We start from the raw sequence: 15,212 nt of genomic DNA on the forward strand, positions 1-15,212 counted from the left end.
TTAAAACGTGTTGCAACGAGGATTGACGCAACAACATTGACGTGAAAAAGAAAAAAGAGAAATGTCTATATCTTTATTATTAAATGTCATATGGTAAAAAGTAACGCATTCGGTGTTCATCTAATTTTTGCATGTTGTGCGATCAGTGTTTACGTTTTTAACGCAGTCCGTTCAGTTGATCGAGAATTGCTTGCCGGGGTAAACCCTTCGTTTCCGGGACAAACGTGAAAACAAATGCGAATATAATCGTACAAAAGGTACCCAACAGGAAGAAAGAACCGTGCGTACCTAACAAAGCGATCGTGCCCGGGAATAATTTAACGACCACGAATGCTGCGCACCAAACGAAACACATCGCGATCGTCGTCACCAGATTCGAGACGTCTCTCCTTACGATCTCCGAGCAGATTATGTACGGCCCTGGGCCTAAGCCTAACCCGTAACTTATCATAAAAATGGACAAGGCTACGATCGAGATCCAACCGAATCGGCTAACGTCGTATCGAAGCGTTTGCAGATAGCAAAATACTCCGAGCACGTAATGGCAGATGGTCGCCCCTAAGCAGGATATCAAAAGTAATGGCCTTCTACCGGCTCTTTCCACAAATCCAGTTGATAAACACGAACCGAACACTTGAATCAGGCCTACGATTATCGCCGAGCTGTCCGGTGATAACGAACTTCCCGACATCTTGAATATCGTCCCCGTGTAGCTTAGCTGGAAAAGAAATATCGTTTCTTTATTCTCTATTCTTTCTTCAGGGAATAACGTTTCCTTCTCTTTCTATACCACAGCAGTTATTCCGGCGAGCTGTTGACCACCGAATAGTCCGAGCGTAATGAACAACCCCTTGATCGTGGCTCGGTCTCGAAACAGATCCGACAGCTTGACGGCTCGCTCCGGAACGTTCTCCTTTCTCACTTCAGCCTGCAGTCGCAACCATTCTCGCTCTACCGCCGGCTTGTCGTCGCCTCTTAGCCACGATAGGGATCTGAGACAGAGAGCAGGAGCAGAGTAGAGGTCGGGGATAATGTCGAAGAAATTCCACTCGCTTACCTAGCTGCCTCGTTAAGCCGATTACGTCGCGTTAGATAGACTGGCGATTCCGGCAGGGAGAGGAATAATAGGATGTAGAGGACCGAGAAGAGGAGCGCGACGATCGAGTAGACGCGATACGAGAGTAGGGCACCGAATATATACCCGAGGAGAATACCACCGTTCAATAGGAATCCCAGGAAGCTTCCCAACATGCCGCGTACCCCGTCGCTCGCGATTTCGGAGACGTACAGCGGCACCAAGAACAATGCCATCCCGCCGGACACACCCGCGAAGAAACGCGCGACAAACAGATGCGCGTGCTCTGTCGCGAACATGGTAAAGAACCAACAGGCGCAAAGAGGGAAACCCATCAGGCATCCGGTCACCTTGCATCCGAATCTGTTCGCCAGCACACCGACTGCCAAGCTTGCTAGGGCGGCCGTCAGGCACATCATCCCGGTCAACCACGATACCGCCTCGTCCGTCATCGGCTCGTTGCCAACCGGAGGTGTTTCACTTTGTAGTTGCGGTATCATCGAGGATGGCCAGCTTATCATCGTACCGAACGACAGTGTCGACATGTTCGCTTGAATAAAATCACAACTCAATTCATACCTGTGCTCGTACGTGCTCCTTCGGGCTTACGAGACGACGCTTCGATCGACTTCTATCAAAGTTAACTGCCAATTATATTTCATTAGAAGTACCATAACTAACGAAACAATACCGATTAATGATAATTACCGATTAACGCGACCAGAATCTGCCGAAACTTTCCCTCTCCCATCGTTCCCAATTCTGTAGATTCCTGCGCACCGAACACGATCTTCCCTCCTACTGACAATCGTTCGATCCCTGTTCATTCTCAATTTATACCGATCAGATCGCCAGATATGATTCTTTCTTATCTTCTCCCTCGCTTAACTCTCCTTCTTCTCAATCTTCCATCGTCATCTTCCATCTTCCATCATATCTGAAACGAACTCGTTTCAACGTAATTAAACATTCTTAGTTCAACGATTATTTATGATCTTGTAACAGTCTACCGACAATTTCAAACCGTATCTCTTTAGATTAATTTATGCGCTTTTATGTACTCGCTAACTTTAAATCGTCATGTGACAGCAGTACGATGTTACGATAACGCTTTTACTGTCACAAAGTTCAATAGCTTTATTCCAATTTATCCTATATTTCCCGCTTTAGAGGTGTACGAGCGAGGAGAGATAAGAAAGACCATACTCTAGAACCCGTGGGCGCCACTGCTGCTACGCTAGCGCCATCGCTGCGGAAAGTGCTGAAACTACTCGGAGGAATTAGTTCCAGTATACCGTCAACGGATGGCGCCACTAGTCGGTCGGTAACGCTGTGCGAGCGGTTTCACCACTTTTCTCACCCCTAAAGCGGGATTCACACTACACGCACTAACGACAGAACTAATGCCAGGCATACCTACGATATTTATCCGCTTCGGTTAGATTCACAGCCAAACAGGTACTTAACCTACTAATAACCTAACCTAATTCTCTCAACAACACTACACTATTCGTACATGGTACATGGTTTACGAACAAACAGTAACGTTGTTCTTCTTCAATTTTATAATTAATCAAATTGTTCGAGCGAACGTATGCTGTGCGTTCAACGTTAGAGATACACTCTCAAGACTATCGATAATGTCTATTTTTACACAGAAATGCTACACTATTTTATCGAAATATGCATCTCTTTCTCCCCACATATTCCATCGTAATTCTGCCGATTTTTCTTATTCCAATCTTGACGAACATGAGAACGCTTTCTCCGTTTAACTCAATTTTAAGCTTTACTTTACTAAAGCTACAAAACTTTCCCTTGCATCGTGATTCGATACGTTTCAACTATTTTTCATTTGTAGTCGATCGCAATATCCCTGTGTAAGCTTTCTTTGTATCGTAAACCTTTATCCGAATACGTCGCCTTTTTTTCTTTTACATTTAATATTCTCTTCTTTAGACGGATACACTAATAGAAGTTCGCGGACCATGGCATGGCATTGCAGCGGAACTACAAATCATGAAATGGTAAATAAACTAAAGGGTAAGGCTTTCTTCTGTTACATAATTTGGAATTTTGAACGTTTGCGAGCTACGCACCATCTCATTGCGAAATATATGTGACAGAAGCAGGTATTCTAACGACAGACAGAGCGGAAGCCGCGATGCTTGCCATAGACAGAGCGAAATATTGTCACGAATCAAATCCATATCTTGATAAACCAAGAAGAATCGGTTACAACGTGACGATTAGTGCTCCTCACATGGTTGGTAAACCGTCTCTCGTTTCAGCTAATCTAACTGTCTACGTTAAACTCTATCGTATCATTCGCCTATTCTTGATCGATCGGACTAGAGTAACGATACATATTTTTTCCAGCACGCGTACGCCTTGTCCATACTATCCGATCAGTTATTCGACGGGGCCAAAGCATTGGACGTTGGTTCAGGGTCAGGTTATTTGTCCGCGTGTATGGCGTTTATGGTGGGTCCACGAGGTCGTGTAATTGGCATCGATCATATTCCAGAACTGATAGAAATCTCAATGAAAAACGTAAGCGAGGATTGCCCTGATTTCATCAAGGAAGGACGAGTAAAATTTGTAGGTAAGGAAATTTAAAGCTGTAGGCGCGTTCTCGCAATTTCTATTCACGAATAGTTGGTGTCGGGAAAAAGAAAAAGGCAACGTTTGAGAACTTCATACGTTAAAGAATTTGAAAATAACGTAGATATGTTTAAGTAAAACATACTCGTGATCCACCCACGTGGGGTAGGTATATACCTTGCCACGAAGAATCAAACAGGACTGTGTCCACCAACTGCGTGACTTTGCTGTGCGTTACATAAAAGATAGACCGAAGACTAACGACAGCTCATTATAAATGCGCCTAGTGGGAGACGGGAGATCGGGACATGCTGCTGACGGCCCTTACAACGCGATTCATGTTGGAGCGGCAGCCGAAACTTTACCGCAACAGGTACGCGAATTAATTATCTTTCAAAAAAATAAAAGAAAACAGAATAATTGCAAACAAATGTACATTCCAGTTGATAGATCAGCTAACTCCTGGTGGTCGGCTAATTTGTCCGGTTGTTACGATAGAAGGTTTCCAAAGGCTTCAAGATTTGCTACAGGTGGACAAGAACGTCGATGGCACCATCGTGAAAAAGAAATTGATGCAAGTCTCCTATGTCCCTCTTACCGATCCCGCAACTCAATTACTAAACGATTACTAGCGCATAGGTGTACAATTTTAAATGCTTAGGTGGCTTTCAGTATTGGAACAATATCGTCATTGATGACGTTGACGATGATGACGATTACAATGTGATAATATTAATTTTTATTAATGTTCATCAAAAGATAATACTACTGTAAGTAGTGATAATTCTACTGTAAAATGCTTCAAAACTACATGTATGTAAATCTCCTTCGATAGGAAATGAAGAGAATTTAGATTAGATTATTTGCGAACAATGCAATTACATAATTAAGATAAACAAGGTCTGAGCTTGTGTAATTACTTTTGAAGAATAAACATTCTCTTCGTAGTTGCATTACGCGAACAAACGATTCCATTTTCCTTTCGTTTGAAATTACCGCGAAAGCGGGGATAGTAGTATCCGTCGGACAGAACCTAACCTAAGGAAAACAGAAAATCGATGCGACAAAGAGAGGTGTGTGCGTGTGTGTGTGAAATATTCGTTTATTAATAACGTTCGCTGTTAGTGTCAAGTGAAATAATCGTTTGACGCCATTATGCACGGAAGAAGATAAGATTCGATACGAGATAATCGGTAAATTAGGAGATAAGAGAAGGGAGGAAAAAAGTAGGAAAATTGAAGAAAATTTCACTAAAAAACTAAACGATAATCAGTTGAATATGATATTCGATAGTGTTAACAGCGATCGACGGAAAATAGTTGATGATCGTCGAGCCGTTCGAAATGTTGCGAAAATATTGTTCACGCAATGGGATAATATGACCGCGCCTAAAGAAGGAACTTGGTAATTAGAATTTCATTTATTTAATTAGGTATTTCGGTTGCACGCGATAAATACTTTATCGGACAGCGGCGTTTATTTCGTGTTTTCAAATCGAGGTTTATCGAGTCGAGCAATGGAAAATACCTTACTAAAAACAGACGCAGCAAAAATTCTTGCCGAATCCTCTCCATTACGACATACCAAGCGTAATCGCTTGGTTAAGTTTTTAACATTTGATAATCTCTGCACGGAGAGTTGCACAAAGATTATAGAAAGAAAGAGAAGAGAAAAAAAAGAAGAAAAAAAAACGTCTCGGAACAGGTCGAACGACCTTCGACTGAGAAAAAAGGTTAAAAGATCGTATAATTTTATGCAATGTCGTATGTACGCCATGTATGCCATATATATATATATATATATATATATATATATATATATATATATATATATATATATATATATGCGGAACTCGTTGCGTATAGTTATAGCATAATACAGCAGAGGATAGAGGGAAAGATTCAAAGGTAATAAATACGGTTTTGTCTGTCTTTAGCCGAATCGAATTTATCAATGTGTACGTAATCTTGCGGTCGGCCGCGCGCGCATTCGAAGCTGAAGGTAGAAAAAATAATGAGAAAAAAAATAGATAGCGTGGCGCGATGTTTCGCGACCTTCTAGCAGGAATTCGTTTCCGTGGAAAGGAGAAGAAACGCTTCCCGCTCGCAGTTCAGTATCGCCGCGATTCTTCCTCCGATAGAATCCGGCCGCGTATCGCGATTTCGATTTCACCAAAATATCGAGAGGAGCACGTTTGGAGTACCCTGAAATTCAACCAAATACATATCCATTAGGTAATATTATTAACATTAGGTAATAGTTATTTTATCGATTAGTTAATTTCGATAAACGCATAGTTCATTGAAGAATACCAACCTTCGAAGCTTATTCGAGCTAAAATTCATTCACCAGTGCGAAGCTCTCTAGCGTTTCCACTTGCTCGCTTTGATATCGATCATTTTATGTTGTGCGGTGCATTTCAATAATCGTTAAAATCGATTGTCTTTACAAAGGTCAGAATCATCAGAATCATTCGTTGCGTTTCAACTTTGTCATCTGTATATTGCATCATATGCCGTCATCTGTCTTGTATTATATTGCGTTCCAACGAAACGTCAAGGTCTTATTTCTCGATTACTTTTTTTCTCTTCTCCTTGCTTTTTCTTTTTAGATATCTCCCGATCTTGCTTCTTTATTATAATACGCAACTAACGATACAACGACTCGGTTATCGGTATCGGAAATGTTAGTAGTAGTCGCGCGTATAAATTTCAATCCAAGCACAATAGCTATGATACTTGCATGGTTGCAATTACGAACCCAAAGTCGTACGAATCACGCAGAAATGAACATAGATAAGTTAGTGAAAATAAAAATCCAACATTTCAGCTAACATCGTATCGAGCGTAGATACATACTTATGTCAGCTTTGATTTATTGCATCAGATTCTATCGAAAAACGTATATAAACTCGCCGCATGGAAGCCTACGTATCGGTGTACGTATCAATCATTCTCGTACCTTAATGCTTTGATTTATTAAGCTCGTTAGATACGCGGATATGCTGGTGTTTAATCTGATTTACGATCAAACGGAATATCGATGGCATATTTTTATTATTATTCTTTGTTATAGTCATTGGAATCGAACGAATGAAGAAGCAAACGAAAATATTATATATCGACGGAAAGATGCAAAATCTTTACAGCAGCAGCAACAACAACAACAACAACGACGACAACGACAACGACGACGACGACGACGACGACGAGGAGGAGGACGATAACGTCATCTATAAGGATGTAGTTGTTATAGGTATAGCTCGCATTTACCGATAAGTTAAAGTAACCAAGTCTCCACGAATCTAATCTACTTGATCTACTCTACTTCAGGAAATGGACCTAGCGGAATATGTCTTTCCTATATGCTCGCTGGAAACTGGCCGTATTATACCGGCGAGCCGCATCCCGGTGACGAGATGCTTACAGCCAGGCTAAACTTCAGCATGAAATCCGAAGAGGAGGATAAAAATGCGATGATAACCGGGAAATGGGATCGATGGGAACAGAACGGCGTCAAGTCGACGAGAGTTTGCGAGGAGAATAAAAGGAGATGCGGTGAAACTGGATTGGCGGACAGCACACGTTGCAAGCTCGAGTGTCTCTCTTCTGGGTTAGAGGGCAGACTCGGTGCTCGGCCTTTGGCACTTCTTATGGACCAACTCCAACATCCCTGCGTGGACGCTGGCCTCGACGTGCCGTCCCTTCTTACTTGGAAATCGGTCGATCAGCATCCCGATCACAAACTGATTGATCACGTTGTGCTTGGCAAGGGTCAACCAGGCGGTTCGTGGCAGGTAACGATACGTATACACTAACGTTACTTGACAAATGGATGAGAGGAACGTGTTTCTTCGAAAGGTTCGATTTAGAATTTCTTCGTTTATTCCATCCAGTCGATGGATCCAAACGTGCTGACCATCAGCTTAAACCGATGGATGTCGTTACCCGATTTAGACATAAGGCAATGGGAGACGTTGATCGGGACCGAACAACAACAACTTCGAAAAACAAATTCGAACGAGGGTGAACCGTACGCGTACCACCCGTATCAAGAGAAGTCAAGCGCGTGTAAAACGGGTAGCAGAATTTCTGTTGGCACTGTTGCTGCCTATTACAGAGATTATGTGCAAAAAAAGAGGTTGGAGCAGTACTTTCGATGGTTGGTTCTAGTCGTTGGTTTTAATCGACGAATGTTCGCGAATCGCGTCGCTTTTCTCAGGTTACTTTAACGACTTGGATGTTCCCTTTCCAGTGGAGCTACAGTCACATCGGTAATACCAGTTAGTAGTTCGCACCTCGTTTGCCAGCAGCAGCAGCAGCAGCAGCAGCAACAACAGCAACAGCAGCAACAGCAGCAACGGCAACAACAACAACAACAACAACAACAACAACAACAACAACAACTGCAACAAAAACAACAAGAGGTGAATCAGTATGGATGGATAGTGGATGGTTTCGAGAATAAAACCAATAAACCGTTCCGCTATCGATGTAAAAGAGTCGTTCTTGCCACGGGTACGAGCGATTTGTCGAACCAGTTAGGTATATCTGACGAGAAGCGTCACCCCGATTGGGTGACGCACGATCTAAATGATCTCGAATCGAAGTTGGATTATCTGATCGATCAGCAGAACGGTACGGTACTCTAATTTAAGTTGGTCTTTGGTAAAGGTAAAAATGTTACTCGTCACCGGTGAATCGGATTCGATCGTAGGTAAGGAACCGGAGGAACGACGGGTAATCGATCCGGTATTGGTGATCGGAGCCGGACTAAGCGCAGCGGATGCAATCATGGCTGCACGTTTTCGCGGGATTCCCGTATTACACGCGTTTCGTGACTCCTCCATCGAATGGAAGAAACCGAACGGCGAAAAGATACGCACCATCAAGGATAGACTGCAGGAACTGCCTAGTTCCATGTATCCCGAGTATCACAAGGTTTACGAAATGATGGCCGATGGGGGTACTAATTATCCTCTGTACAGAGCGTTACCAGGATACACCTTACTCGGTTTCACCGCGGAGGGAGTTGACGTTATAGATACCGGGACGCCCGAGAAACAACAAGTAGTTACGCTTTCAGATCCGGATGGATGCTTGTACGTGTTTCGTGTCTCTATCGTATCCATTCTCATTGGTGCGTACTGAAACAATATACAATATATACTTACGTTTACTAGGTAAACATAATCCGTTCATCGATGAAAATCTAAATCTATCACGTCTATCTTGGCAGGTTATAAACCCGATTTGTCCTACCTGGAAGCCGGTGGTATGAGACTTGGAAAATACTCGGACAAACCCATTGACAGTAAATCGAATCCGATCGAAGTCGACGATTTTACTTACGAGACGAAGAAAGCGCCAAGAGCTGGCCTTTACGCTCTAGGCCCTCTAGTCGGTGATAATTTTGTGCGTTACATACTTGGTGGAGCATTTGGAATTTTAGTTCACATTCTGACCACCTCGTTTCCCGCTTGAGACAACGGAACACTCGTGAATTTCACATATCACGGCAACACGTTTCTTTATCTCGTCATTCATTTCTACTTGTGTTCAACGGTCGCCACGTGATGGTAAGCCATTTTTATACACGCATTTATTCCACGTTACTTGCCCTCATACTTGTTCCTACATCCATAATATACCTGACCAAGGCTATTTCAATTCTTTCCCTAATCTCGTTCAATATAACACGAGTTTATTTCCTTGCTTTCGGAAGCGTCAAGAAATGTATAAATTTTTCAAAAAATCTATAAAAATTCCTGTACATACATTATTTAGCGCATTCCATTTACTAGAATAAATATTCTTACATTACTATCGTACATATCGAACGCGAAAACGCAATTTCCTACAATTTTTCATTTCCTTTTGCTTTCCTTTCCTTTATCTTCCATCTAGGCATCGATAAATCATTTTTAGTTCGTTAGAGAATGTATATGTATACATATAATGCGTGTGGTATGTGTCGCTCGGTCTGTGATAAAACGGTGCAACGTTTAAGAACAATTTATCTAGCGTTTGTAAGCAGAGCAATTGAACCATGTTAACTAAAATGTTATCCTTATGTATATTAAAGAATTTTAAGATAATTATATCAGAAATATTTACATAAAAATTAAATAAATTCATAATTTTATTTAATATATCACCATACATTAGATAAAATGTTGTCCACTATTTAAGTTAAAGAGAAAATACTGCAACGTATTACATACACAAAGCGTAAACTCTCGTCAAGTATCATTCATTCTTCATGGTTCAATCGATGAATATTATTACTGTTATAACACAACATTTTACATATGAACACATTCTGTTTCCATTTCTTTCCCATAATCTCCCGCTGCAGAAAATGTACTATTATTTCGAAAATGAAATTAAAAATCATCGTTATCATATATCGTTATCAACATAACTAGTCTACATTCAAGTTACGTATAAATTTGAATACGCTAACAGTCACAGTACCATGGAATGATTTCGGTTGCAAAGCAGGAGAATAATGATGATCTACCGAACGAAAAAAGGATTCATAATTACATACCCATCGTTCTCCATAGATTTTATCGAACAACTAACTCGTTACTCGCGCAAATTATGCGCTACGATTACTTCTTTTCCGTTCACGAACGGTAAATAAGAAATTAATTGTACGTAATGATAGTCGTACGATACACGTGTACATGATATTGTGGTTCACGTTTTAAACACAATAAAAAGAAGACTAACTAGAATAATAGCTCCTGCGAGCACCACTATACAATACAACTTTTTACTAGCTCTTTGATAAGAGTCTGCCTTTTTCAATTGTTTGTAACCCTCCTGTACTTGTATTTGTGTCTGTTCAATATTATAATCGATTCTGTCCAATATAGTGCCTTGATCCTGCACCATACTCGCTAAATCCTATTCGAGGAAAATTTCTTACTTATTTTTTAATCTTTTCCTTAGAATGCTGTTTCTAATACGATTACTAGAATTTCACCTAAAGTATATAAATAATAAAAATTTCTTACTTTAAATATATATTTGAGATCCGCTATACTTTGAACTATATTTCCAATCTGTTCTTCCCTTTCCAGAGCTAATTTCATTCTGTCTTCCGGATCCTCCAGCTGTAAAAGTACAGAATCTTGTCTTCGCTCGTTACTATCCCAAGAATCTGAATGAACCCCATTTGATTCTATTAACCACGCATCCGTCGCAGAATTATTTAAAAAGATTGATTGATCTTCCGTAAAGAACCGATTACTCCTTTCTTCCCTTGATTTGATCTCTGAAATAATTTAGTAGACTTAACAATTTTTCTTCGGATAGCCCATCTGAACACAGATTGTGTCGAACGTACGCGTTAAATAGTCGTTCTGAGCCGATCTGTAGCGAAGAGCCAGCTCTTGTAAAGCCGTTGAAAGAGCCATTACCGCGCTTACTGCTAATTGACGTTCGCTGGGCCTAATAGCGTGCCTCGCAGCAGTTTTTATGGTTTGTACTTGACGATAACCGCTAGAAAATGCACGTCCAATTTCTCGCGTCAGTTGTTCCATTTGCCTTTCTTCCTGTAGACATGTTTTTAACGATTTGCTCTCTAACAATTAAGTAATCAAAATAAATAAGAAATTTTACCCATTCTTTTGATACTACATAGATACAAGACTAATGTTTGTAAAGTCCAACATAAGATTAGTTATATCAATGCCAATGACGAACCTGCGACGTATCGTCCAATGTCGGCCTAGTTAATTGCTTAGCATGTAATTCTACCAAGTTGTCTATTTTAACGCGTAATCTACTAAGAATATATTGTGTTTCCTCCAAGGCGTCTGTCCATACAGGTGATGATGAATTACTTTCTAGATTGATGTTTTTCAATTCGACATTTTCCGAGGCGCTCGAATCTGAAGCCACTAGTGCCATTCGATCGGATAAATTCTGAAACGAAGCGTTAGACTGTTCAATCGTTCAGCTTAAACTGCTCGGATGTCTTTTCTTTTTTTTTTCCATAGGTTATACACGTCGTACCTGTTCCGCGTATATATGTTTGCTTTGCAAAGCATTATTTCGCATTAAGATGAATGGTTCCGTCAAGTTTCGCATAGCCATTCTGCCCGATCGTTTAATAATAATAATAATAATAATAATAATAATAACAATAATGTATTCGTTAGATTCTCTCCAACTTCACTACACTTTTTGTAGTACACAATACTTGGATCTACACCGAGATGTATCTATATAAACTTAGATAGCTAACCTTACGTAACCCTACTTTCTTAACGCACTCCGCTCCATCTGTCATCGCGAAACCCTCGATTTCAGTCAATTATTTACTTGACTGTTGTTTGCTGTTAAAAATCCATACATTCTCTCTCTCTCTCTCTCTCTCTCTCTCTCTCTCTCTCTCTGAGGTGACTTTTCGGAGGGAAAATTTGCAATATTTCAATATTTTATTTTCAATTGATATATAGTTGATTTTTATTCTTATATACAGTATCTAACAATTGACTACTATAATTTTTTGACAAACCGCATTACACTCCGCGTGTCAACATTTCCAGTTTTGTTTTCAATTGAAATTACCTTTATTTGCCTATAGTTTCAATGATTAACGGCCTAGTACTATAAAGATTGCCAATAATCACTTGTCTCTTAATTATTTCTAAATGTTCCATTCCTTTGGTATAACATTCGTTAATTCTAGCCTTATCCTGTAGCGTCTTGTGCTCTTGGAATTCATGTCGAATTTTACGCAAAGCGTACATCCTGTAATAAGTAAATAACAGGTTCGGTTCGAAGAGTTAAATAATCTGCTTCTCTAACTTGAACGTACCGATAATTATAAGAATTCCATTTTTTGCTTTCACGAATTAGATTCCGATAGAGACTCAAAATAGCATTTCGACTAGCAGCCATCGTTCTTAATCGAGCCTAAGTAAAAAGGAAAGACGGTATTTTACCCGTCGCGACATCTGTTCGGGGCCCATTAGTTAATTTACGAAGTAAATAGCGAGTGGTACGATGATTCGACAATGGTTAGATCACTTACACTTATCCTACTAAACAGAAATATATGTGTTAGATATGCGAATAATCAGGATTAAATTATCATTTTATAGGCACAAGATACACGTAAACATTGGACACTGTGGCCCAAAACTATTATTTTCTAGAAATTTATGCGTAGCCACGCAAACTACTAAAACACGCAACGAAGTAACGTTATTCGATCAAAAGTATCCAATAGACAAATGGACGAATATTACCGATAATATTATTTCCAAGTTGGGCAGAAACTTGCACGTTACCGCGTATCATCCTTTATCTCATATTCGTCAACGTATCGTTAATTACTTTTATGGGAAATTTCGTAATCGTAATGGAAACCCAATATTCAGCGTACACGATAACATATCTCCTATAGTTACAGTAGCGCAAAATTTTGATTCTCTTCTTGTACCAAGCACTCATCCAAGTCGAAAGAAAACCGATTGTTATTATATAAACAAAGATATTATGCTACGAGCTCATACCACCGCTCACCAAACAGTGTTAATATCCATGGGTTTAAATAACTTTCTTGTGATAGGAGATGTTTACCGGAGAGATGAAATAGATTCTACTCATTATCCTGTTTTTCATCAAGTAGATGCTGTCAGATTATGTACGGCCGAAGAGGTATTTCAAAATGTAAACAATTCCGATAGTTTGAGATTGTTCGAACATAAAGGTTTAGAAACTAATGAAAAACAAGCGTGTCACACTTTAGAATCTGTAAAAGTAATGGAACACGAATTAAAAACTACTTTAATTGATTTAACGAAAACACTTTTTGGACCAGGTAGTTCGATAAACCGGGAATATTTTAATTTGCAAATCACCAGATGTTTCGTTCGTCCAGTGCTCACAGTCTGTGTTAACAATATTCGATTTTAGACATAAACTACAGATGGGTGGAACAGTATTTCCCCTTCACTCATCCTTCGTGGGAACTGGAAGTTTATTATAAAGACAAATGGCTGGAAATAGCGGGATGCGGTGTTATGCGTCAGGAGATCTTAGAAAAAGCTGGTGCCGGTGAACGTATCGGATGGGCATTTGGATTAGGATTAGAGAGATTAGCCATGTATTTGTACGATATTCCAAACATTAAATTATTTTGGAGCACGGACACTGGTTTCCTGAATCAGTTCAAAGTTGACGATCCTAACGCAGTGATAAAGTACAAAGTAAAGGGATTCGAAATTATAACGGAAAAGAACGAGAAAAAGAATTGTTGGTAATCAAATTTATCTTTTTGCAGCCGATTAGCATTTACCCGCAGTGTATCAATGATATGAGTTTTTGGCTGCCCGAAGATACACATTACTCGTCCAATGATTTTTACAGTCTGGTAAGAGAGATGGCTGGCGATAAAGTAGAACAGATTATATTGAAAGATGAATTTGTACATCCAACAACTAAAAAATTGTCCCACTGTTATACAATAGTTTATAGACATATGGAACGTACATTATCAAAGGTAGAAGTGAATAATATACACAGGAAAATAGCACAAGCAGCAGCTGAGAAATTGCATGTTACAATCAGATAAAGATGAAAATAAAAATAAGTTAACAAATAAATTGTATATTTGTGTGTATATATTATCGTTTTTGTGATAACATATTTTCGTATGCAAATTTACGCAAAGTAATTTGTGCGCGAGGGTAAACAGGGAAAATGACATAACCAGTTAGTCGTATCCACATAATAAATTAATTACAAACGTATCATAATGCACATAATAATAATAATAATAATAATAATAATAATAATAATAGTGTTAATACATGTAACGATTACGTTCAAAATTGCAATCTTACAATTTACGCACAAATATAAAAACCGATTACTTTTTATTATAGCATTGTACATTCACAAGTGGATTATACATTTAAATTACATTACAACTGAAAATAGTAGACTCTATCTAAATAAAAAGAAAAAAAGAAATGGTATCCCATGTAACAAATGGGGAATCCAATATTTCATTTAATAATCGAAACAATAATTTATATTATTATTTCAGCGGTAAAACAGATGAGATGAGATTGAAATAAAATGCATAATTATACGAGTCAACCTTATATATTATTTGTTTGAATAACAACACGAATAAATATAAGACATTTAAAAAATATCAATTCATTTTCAATTTACAAAAATGCCAAATAAAAGGATGTTTATAAGATCCATAAATATAAAATAATAATAATAATAATAATAATAATAATAATAATAATTATAATTATAATTATAATGATAACAATAATAATACTATTAATAATAATAATGATAATAATCATGATAGTAACAACAAGGCATTAAGGGAATTTATCCTTAGTCTGAAACTTGATGAAGTTTTATAGATTATAGAATGTGGTGCGTTTCAATGATGATATACATACGTCGGTTTGCTCGATATGGTAGACTTATATATTATATATATACATATATATGTATATATAGAGAGAGAATAGTTGAAGAAA

The 15,212-nt window shown here is 38.9% G+C and overlaps 6 protein-coding genes across 7 annotated transcripts; 3 read left to right on the forward strand and 3 right to left on the reverse strand.

The window, feature by feature from the left end:
• Positions 1–155: 155 nt before the first annotated feature.
• On the reverse strand, positions 156–1,813 carry LOC143433067 (facilitated trehalose transporter Tret1). The gene is made up of 4 exons (XM_076910179.1): positions 1,784–1,813; positions 1,058–1,625; positions 791–992; positions 156–718 (listed from the first exon to the last, which is right to left on the reverse strand). The coding sequence occupies exons 2-4, from the start codon at positions 1,618–1,620 to the stop codon at positions 158–160; spliced, it is 1,326 nt and encodes a 441-aa protein (XP_076766294.1). The 5' UTR covers positions 1,621–1,625; positions 1,784–1,813; the 3' UTR covers positions 156–157.
• A 1,229-nt stretch (positions 1,814–3,042) lies between these two features.
• On the forward strand, positions 3,043–4,397 carry LOC143432757 (protein-L-isoaspartate(D-aspartate) O-methyltransferase). Its single transcript, XM_076909644.1, has 5 exons — positions 3,043–3,118; positions 3,202–3,341; positions 3,455–3,680; positions 3,967–4,052; positions 4,123–4,397. The coding sequence occupies exons 1-5, from the start codon at positions 3,064–3,066 to the stop codon at positions 4,309–4,311; spliced, it is 696 nt and encodes a 231-aa protein (XP_076765759.1). The 5' UTR covers positions 3,043–3,063; the 3' UTR covers positions 4,312–4,397.
• A 2,398-nt stretch (positions 4,398–6,795) lies between these two features.
• LOC143433052 (oxidative stress-induced growth inhibitor 1) lies at positions 6,796–9,199 on the forward strand. The gene is made up of 6 exons (XM_076910160.1): positions 6,796–6,934; positions 7,012–7,475; positions 7,575–7,840; positions 7,934–8,316; positions 8,396–8,818; positions 8,918–9,199. Exons 1-6 carry the CDS (start codon positions 6,811–6,813, stop codon positions 9,160–9,162), a joined length of 1,905 nt encoding a protein of 634 aa, XP_076766275.1. The 5' UTR covers positions 6,796–6,810; the 3' UTR covers positions 9,163–9,199.
• Positions 9,200–10,151: 952 nt separating this feature from the next.
• Syx16 (syntaxin 16) lies at positions 10,152–11,799 on the reverse strand. The gene is made up of 5 exons (XM_076909666.1): positions 11,707–11,799; positions 11,395–11,616; positions 11,036–11,243; positions 10,704–10,963; positions 10,152–10,593 (listed from the first exon to the last, which is right to left on the reverse strand). The coding sequence occupies exons 1-5, from the start codon at positions 11,785–11,787 to the stop codon at positions 10,384–10,386; spliced, it is 981 nt and encodes a 326-aa protein (XP_076765781.1). The 5' UTR covers positions 11,788–11,799; the 3' UTR covers positions 10,152–10,383.
• A 428-nt stretch (positions 11,800–12,227) lies between these two features.
• On the reverse strand, positions 12,228–12,629 carry Bcn92 (LYR motif-containing protein bcn92). Its single transcript, XM_076909950.1, has 2 exons — positions 12,515–12,629; positions 12,228–12,447 (listed from the first exon to the last, which is right to left on the reverse strand). The coding sequence occupies exons 1-2, from the start codon at positions 12,595–12,597 to the stop codon at positions 12,267–12,269; spliced, it is 264 nt and encodes an 87-aa protein (XP_076766065.1). The 5' UTR covers positions 12,598–12,629; the 3' UTR covers positions 12,228–12,266.
• Positions 12,630–13,051: 422 nt separating this feature from the next.
• On the forward strand, positions 13,052–14,897 carry Phers-m (Phenylalanyl-tRNA synthetase, mitochondrial). 2 transcript variants are annotated; one of them, XM_076910040.1, is made up of 4 exons: positions 13,052–13,522; positions 13,618–13,910; positions 13,985–14,209; positions 14,753–14,897. In XM_076910040.1, the coding sequence occupies exons 1-4, from the start codon at positions 13,198–13,200 to the stop codon at positions 14,756–14,758; spliced, it is 849 nt and encodes a 282-aa protein (XP_076766155.1). In that variant the 5' UTR covers positions 13,052–13,197; the 3' UTR covers positions 14,759–14,897. The 2 variants fall into 2 exon arrangements, with proteins under 2 accessions (XP_076766155.1, XP_076766154.1); XM_076910039.1 differs by lacking the exon at positions 14,753–14,897 and having other exon boundaries at positions 13,985–14,301.
• The last annotated feature ends 315 nt before the right edge of the window (positions 14,898–15,212 follow it).

The sequence above is a fragment of the Xylocopa sonorina genome, chromosome 2 (assembly GCF_050948175.1).
Source record: "Xylocopa sonorina isolate GNS202 chromosome 2, iyXylSono1_principal, whole genome shotgun sequence".
Lineage (NCBI taxonomy): Eukaryota > Metazoa > Arthropoda > Insecta > Hymenoptera > Apidae > Xylocopa > Xylocopa sonorina.

Bases quoted from the DNA above. Each gene is read 5' to 3' on its own strand.
- LOC143433067 (XM_076910179.1), bottom strand. From the start codon at position 1,620: ATGTCGACACTGTCGTTCGGTACGATGATAAGCTGGCCATCCTCGATG. The intron at 993-1,057 runs GTAAGCGAGTGG...TCTCTGTCTCAG, and splicing joins CGGCTTAACGAGGCAGCTAG to ATCCCTATCGTGGCTAAGAG. The intron at 719-790 runs GTATAGAAAGAG...TTTCTTTTCCAG, and splicing joins TCGCCGGAATAACTGCTGTG to CTAAGCTACACGGGGACGAT.
- LOC143432757 (XM_076909644.1), top strand. From the start codon at position 3,064: ATGGCATGGCATTGCAGCGGAACTACAAATCATGAAATGGTAAATAAA. The intron at 3,119-3,201 runs GTAAGGCTTTCT...TATATGTGACAG, and splicing joins AATGGTAAATAAACTAAAGG to AAGCAGGTATTCTAACGACA. The intron at 4,053-4,122 runs GTACGCGAATTA...TGTACATTCCAG, and splicing joins CCGAAACTTTACCGCAACAG to TTGATAGATCAGCTAACTCC.
- LOC143433052 (XM_076910160.1), top strand. From the start codon at position 6,811: ATGCAAAATCTTTACAGCAGCAGCAACAACAACAACAACAACGACGAC. The intron at 6,935-7,011 runs GTATAGCTCGCA...ACTCTACTTCAG, and splicing joins TAAGGATGTAGTTGTTATAG to GAAATGGACCTAGCGGAATA. The intron at 8,317-8,395 runs GTACGGTACTCT...ATTCGATCGTAG, and splicing joins TCTGATCGATCAGCAGAACG to GTAAGGAACCGGAGGAACGA.
- Syx16 (XM_076909666.1), bottom strand. From the start codon at position 11,787: ATGGCTATGCGAAACTTGACGGAACCATTCATCTTAATGCGAAATAAT. The intron at 11,244-11,394 runs GTTCGTCATTGG...ACATGTCTACAG, and splicing joins CATTGGACGATACGTCGCAG to GAAGAAAGGCAAATGGAACA. The intron at 10,964-11,035 runs GTACGTTCGACA...AAATTATTTCAG, and splicing joins TCAGAACGACTATTTAACGC to AGATCAAATCAAGGGAAGAA.
- Bcn92 (XM_076909950.1), bottom strand. From the start codon at position 12,597: ATGGCTGCTAGTCGAAATGCTATTTTGAGTCTCTATCGGAATCTAATT. The intron at 12,448-12,514 runs GTACGTTCAAGT...TACTTATTACAG, and splicing joins TGGAATTCTTATAATTATCG to GATGTACGCTTTGCGTAAAA.
- Phers-m (XM_076910039.1), top strand. From the start codon at position 13,198: ATGCTACGAGCTCATACCACCGCTCACCAAACAGTGTTAATATCCATG. The intron at 13,523-13,617 runs GTAGTTCGATAA...ATTCGATTTTAG, and splicing joins GAAAACACTTTTTGGACCAG to ACATAAACTACAGATGGGTG. The intron at 13,911-13,984 runs GTAAAGGGATTC...ATCTTTTTGCAG, and splicing joins ACGCAGTGATAAAGTACAAA to CCGATTAGCATTTACCCGCA.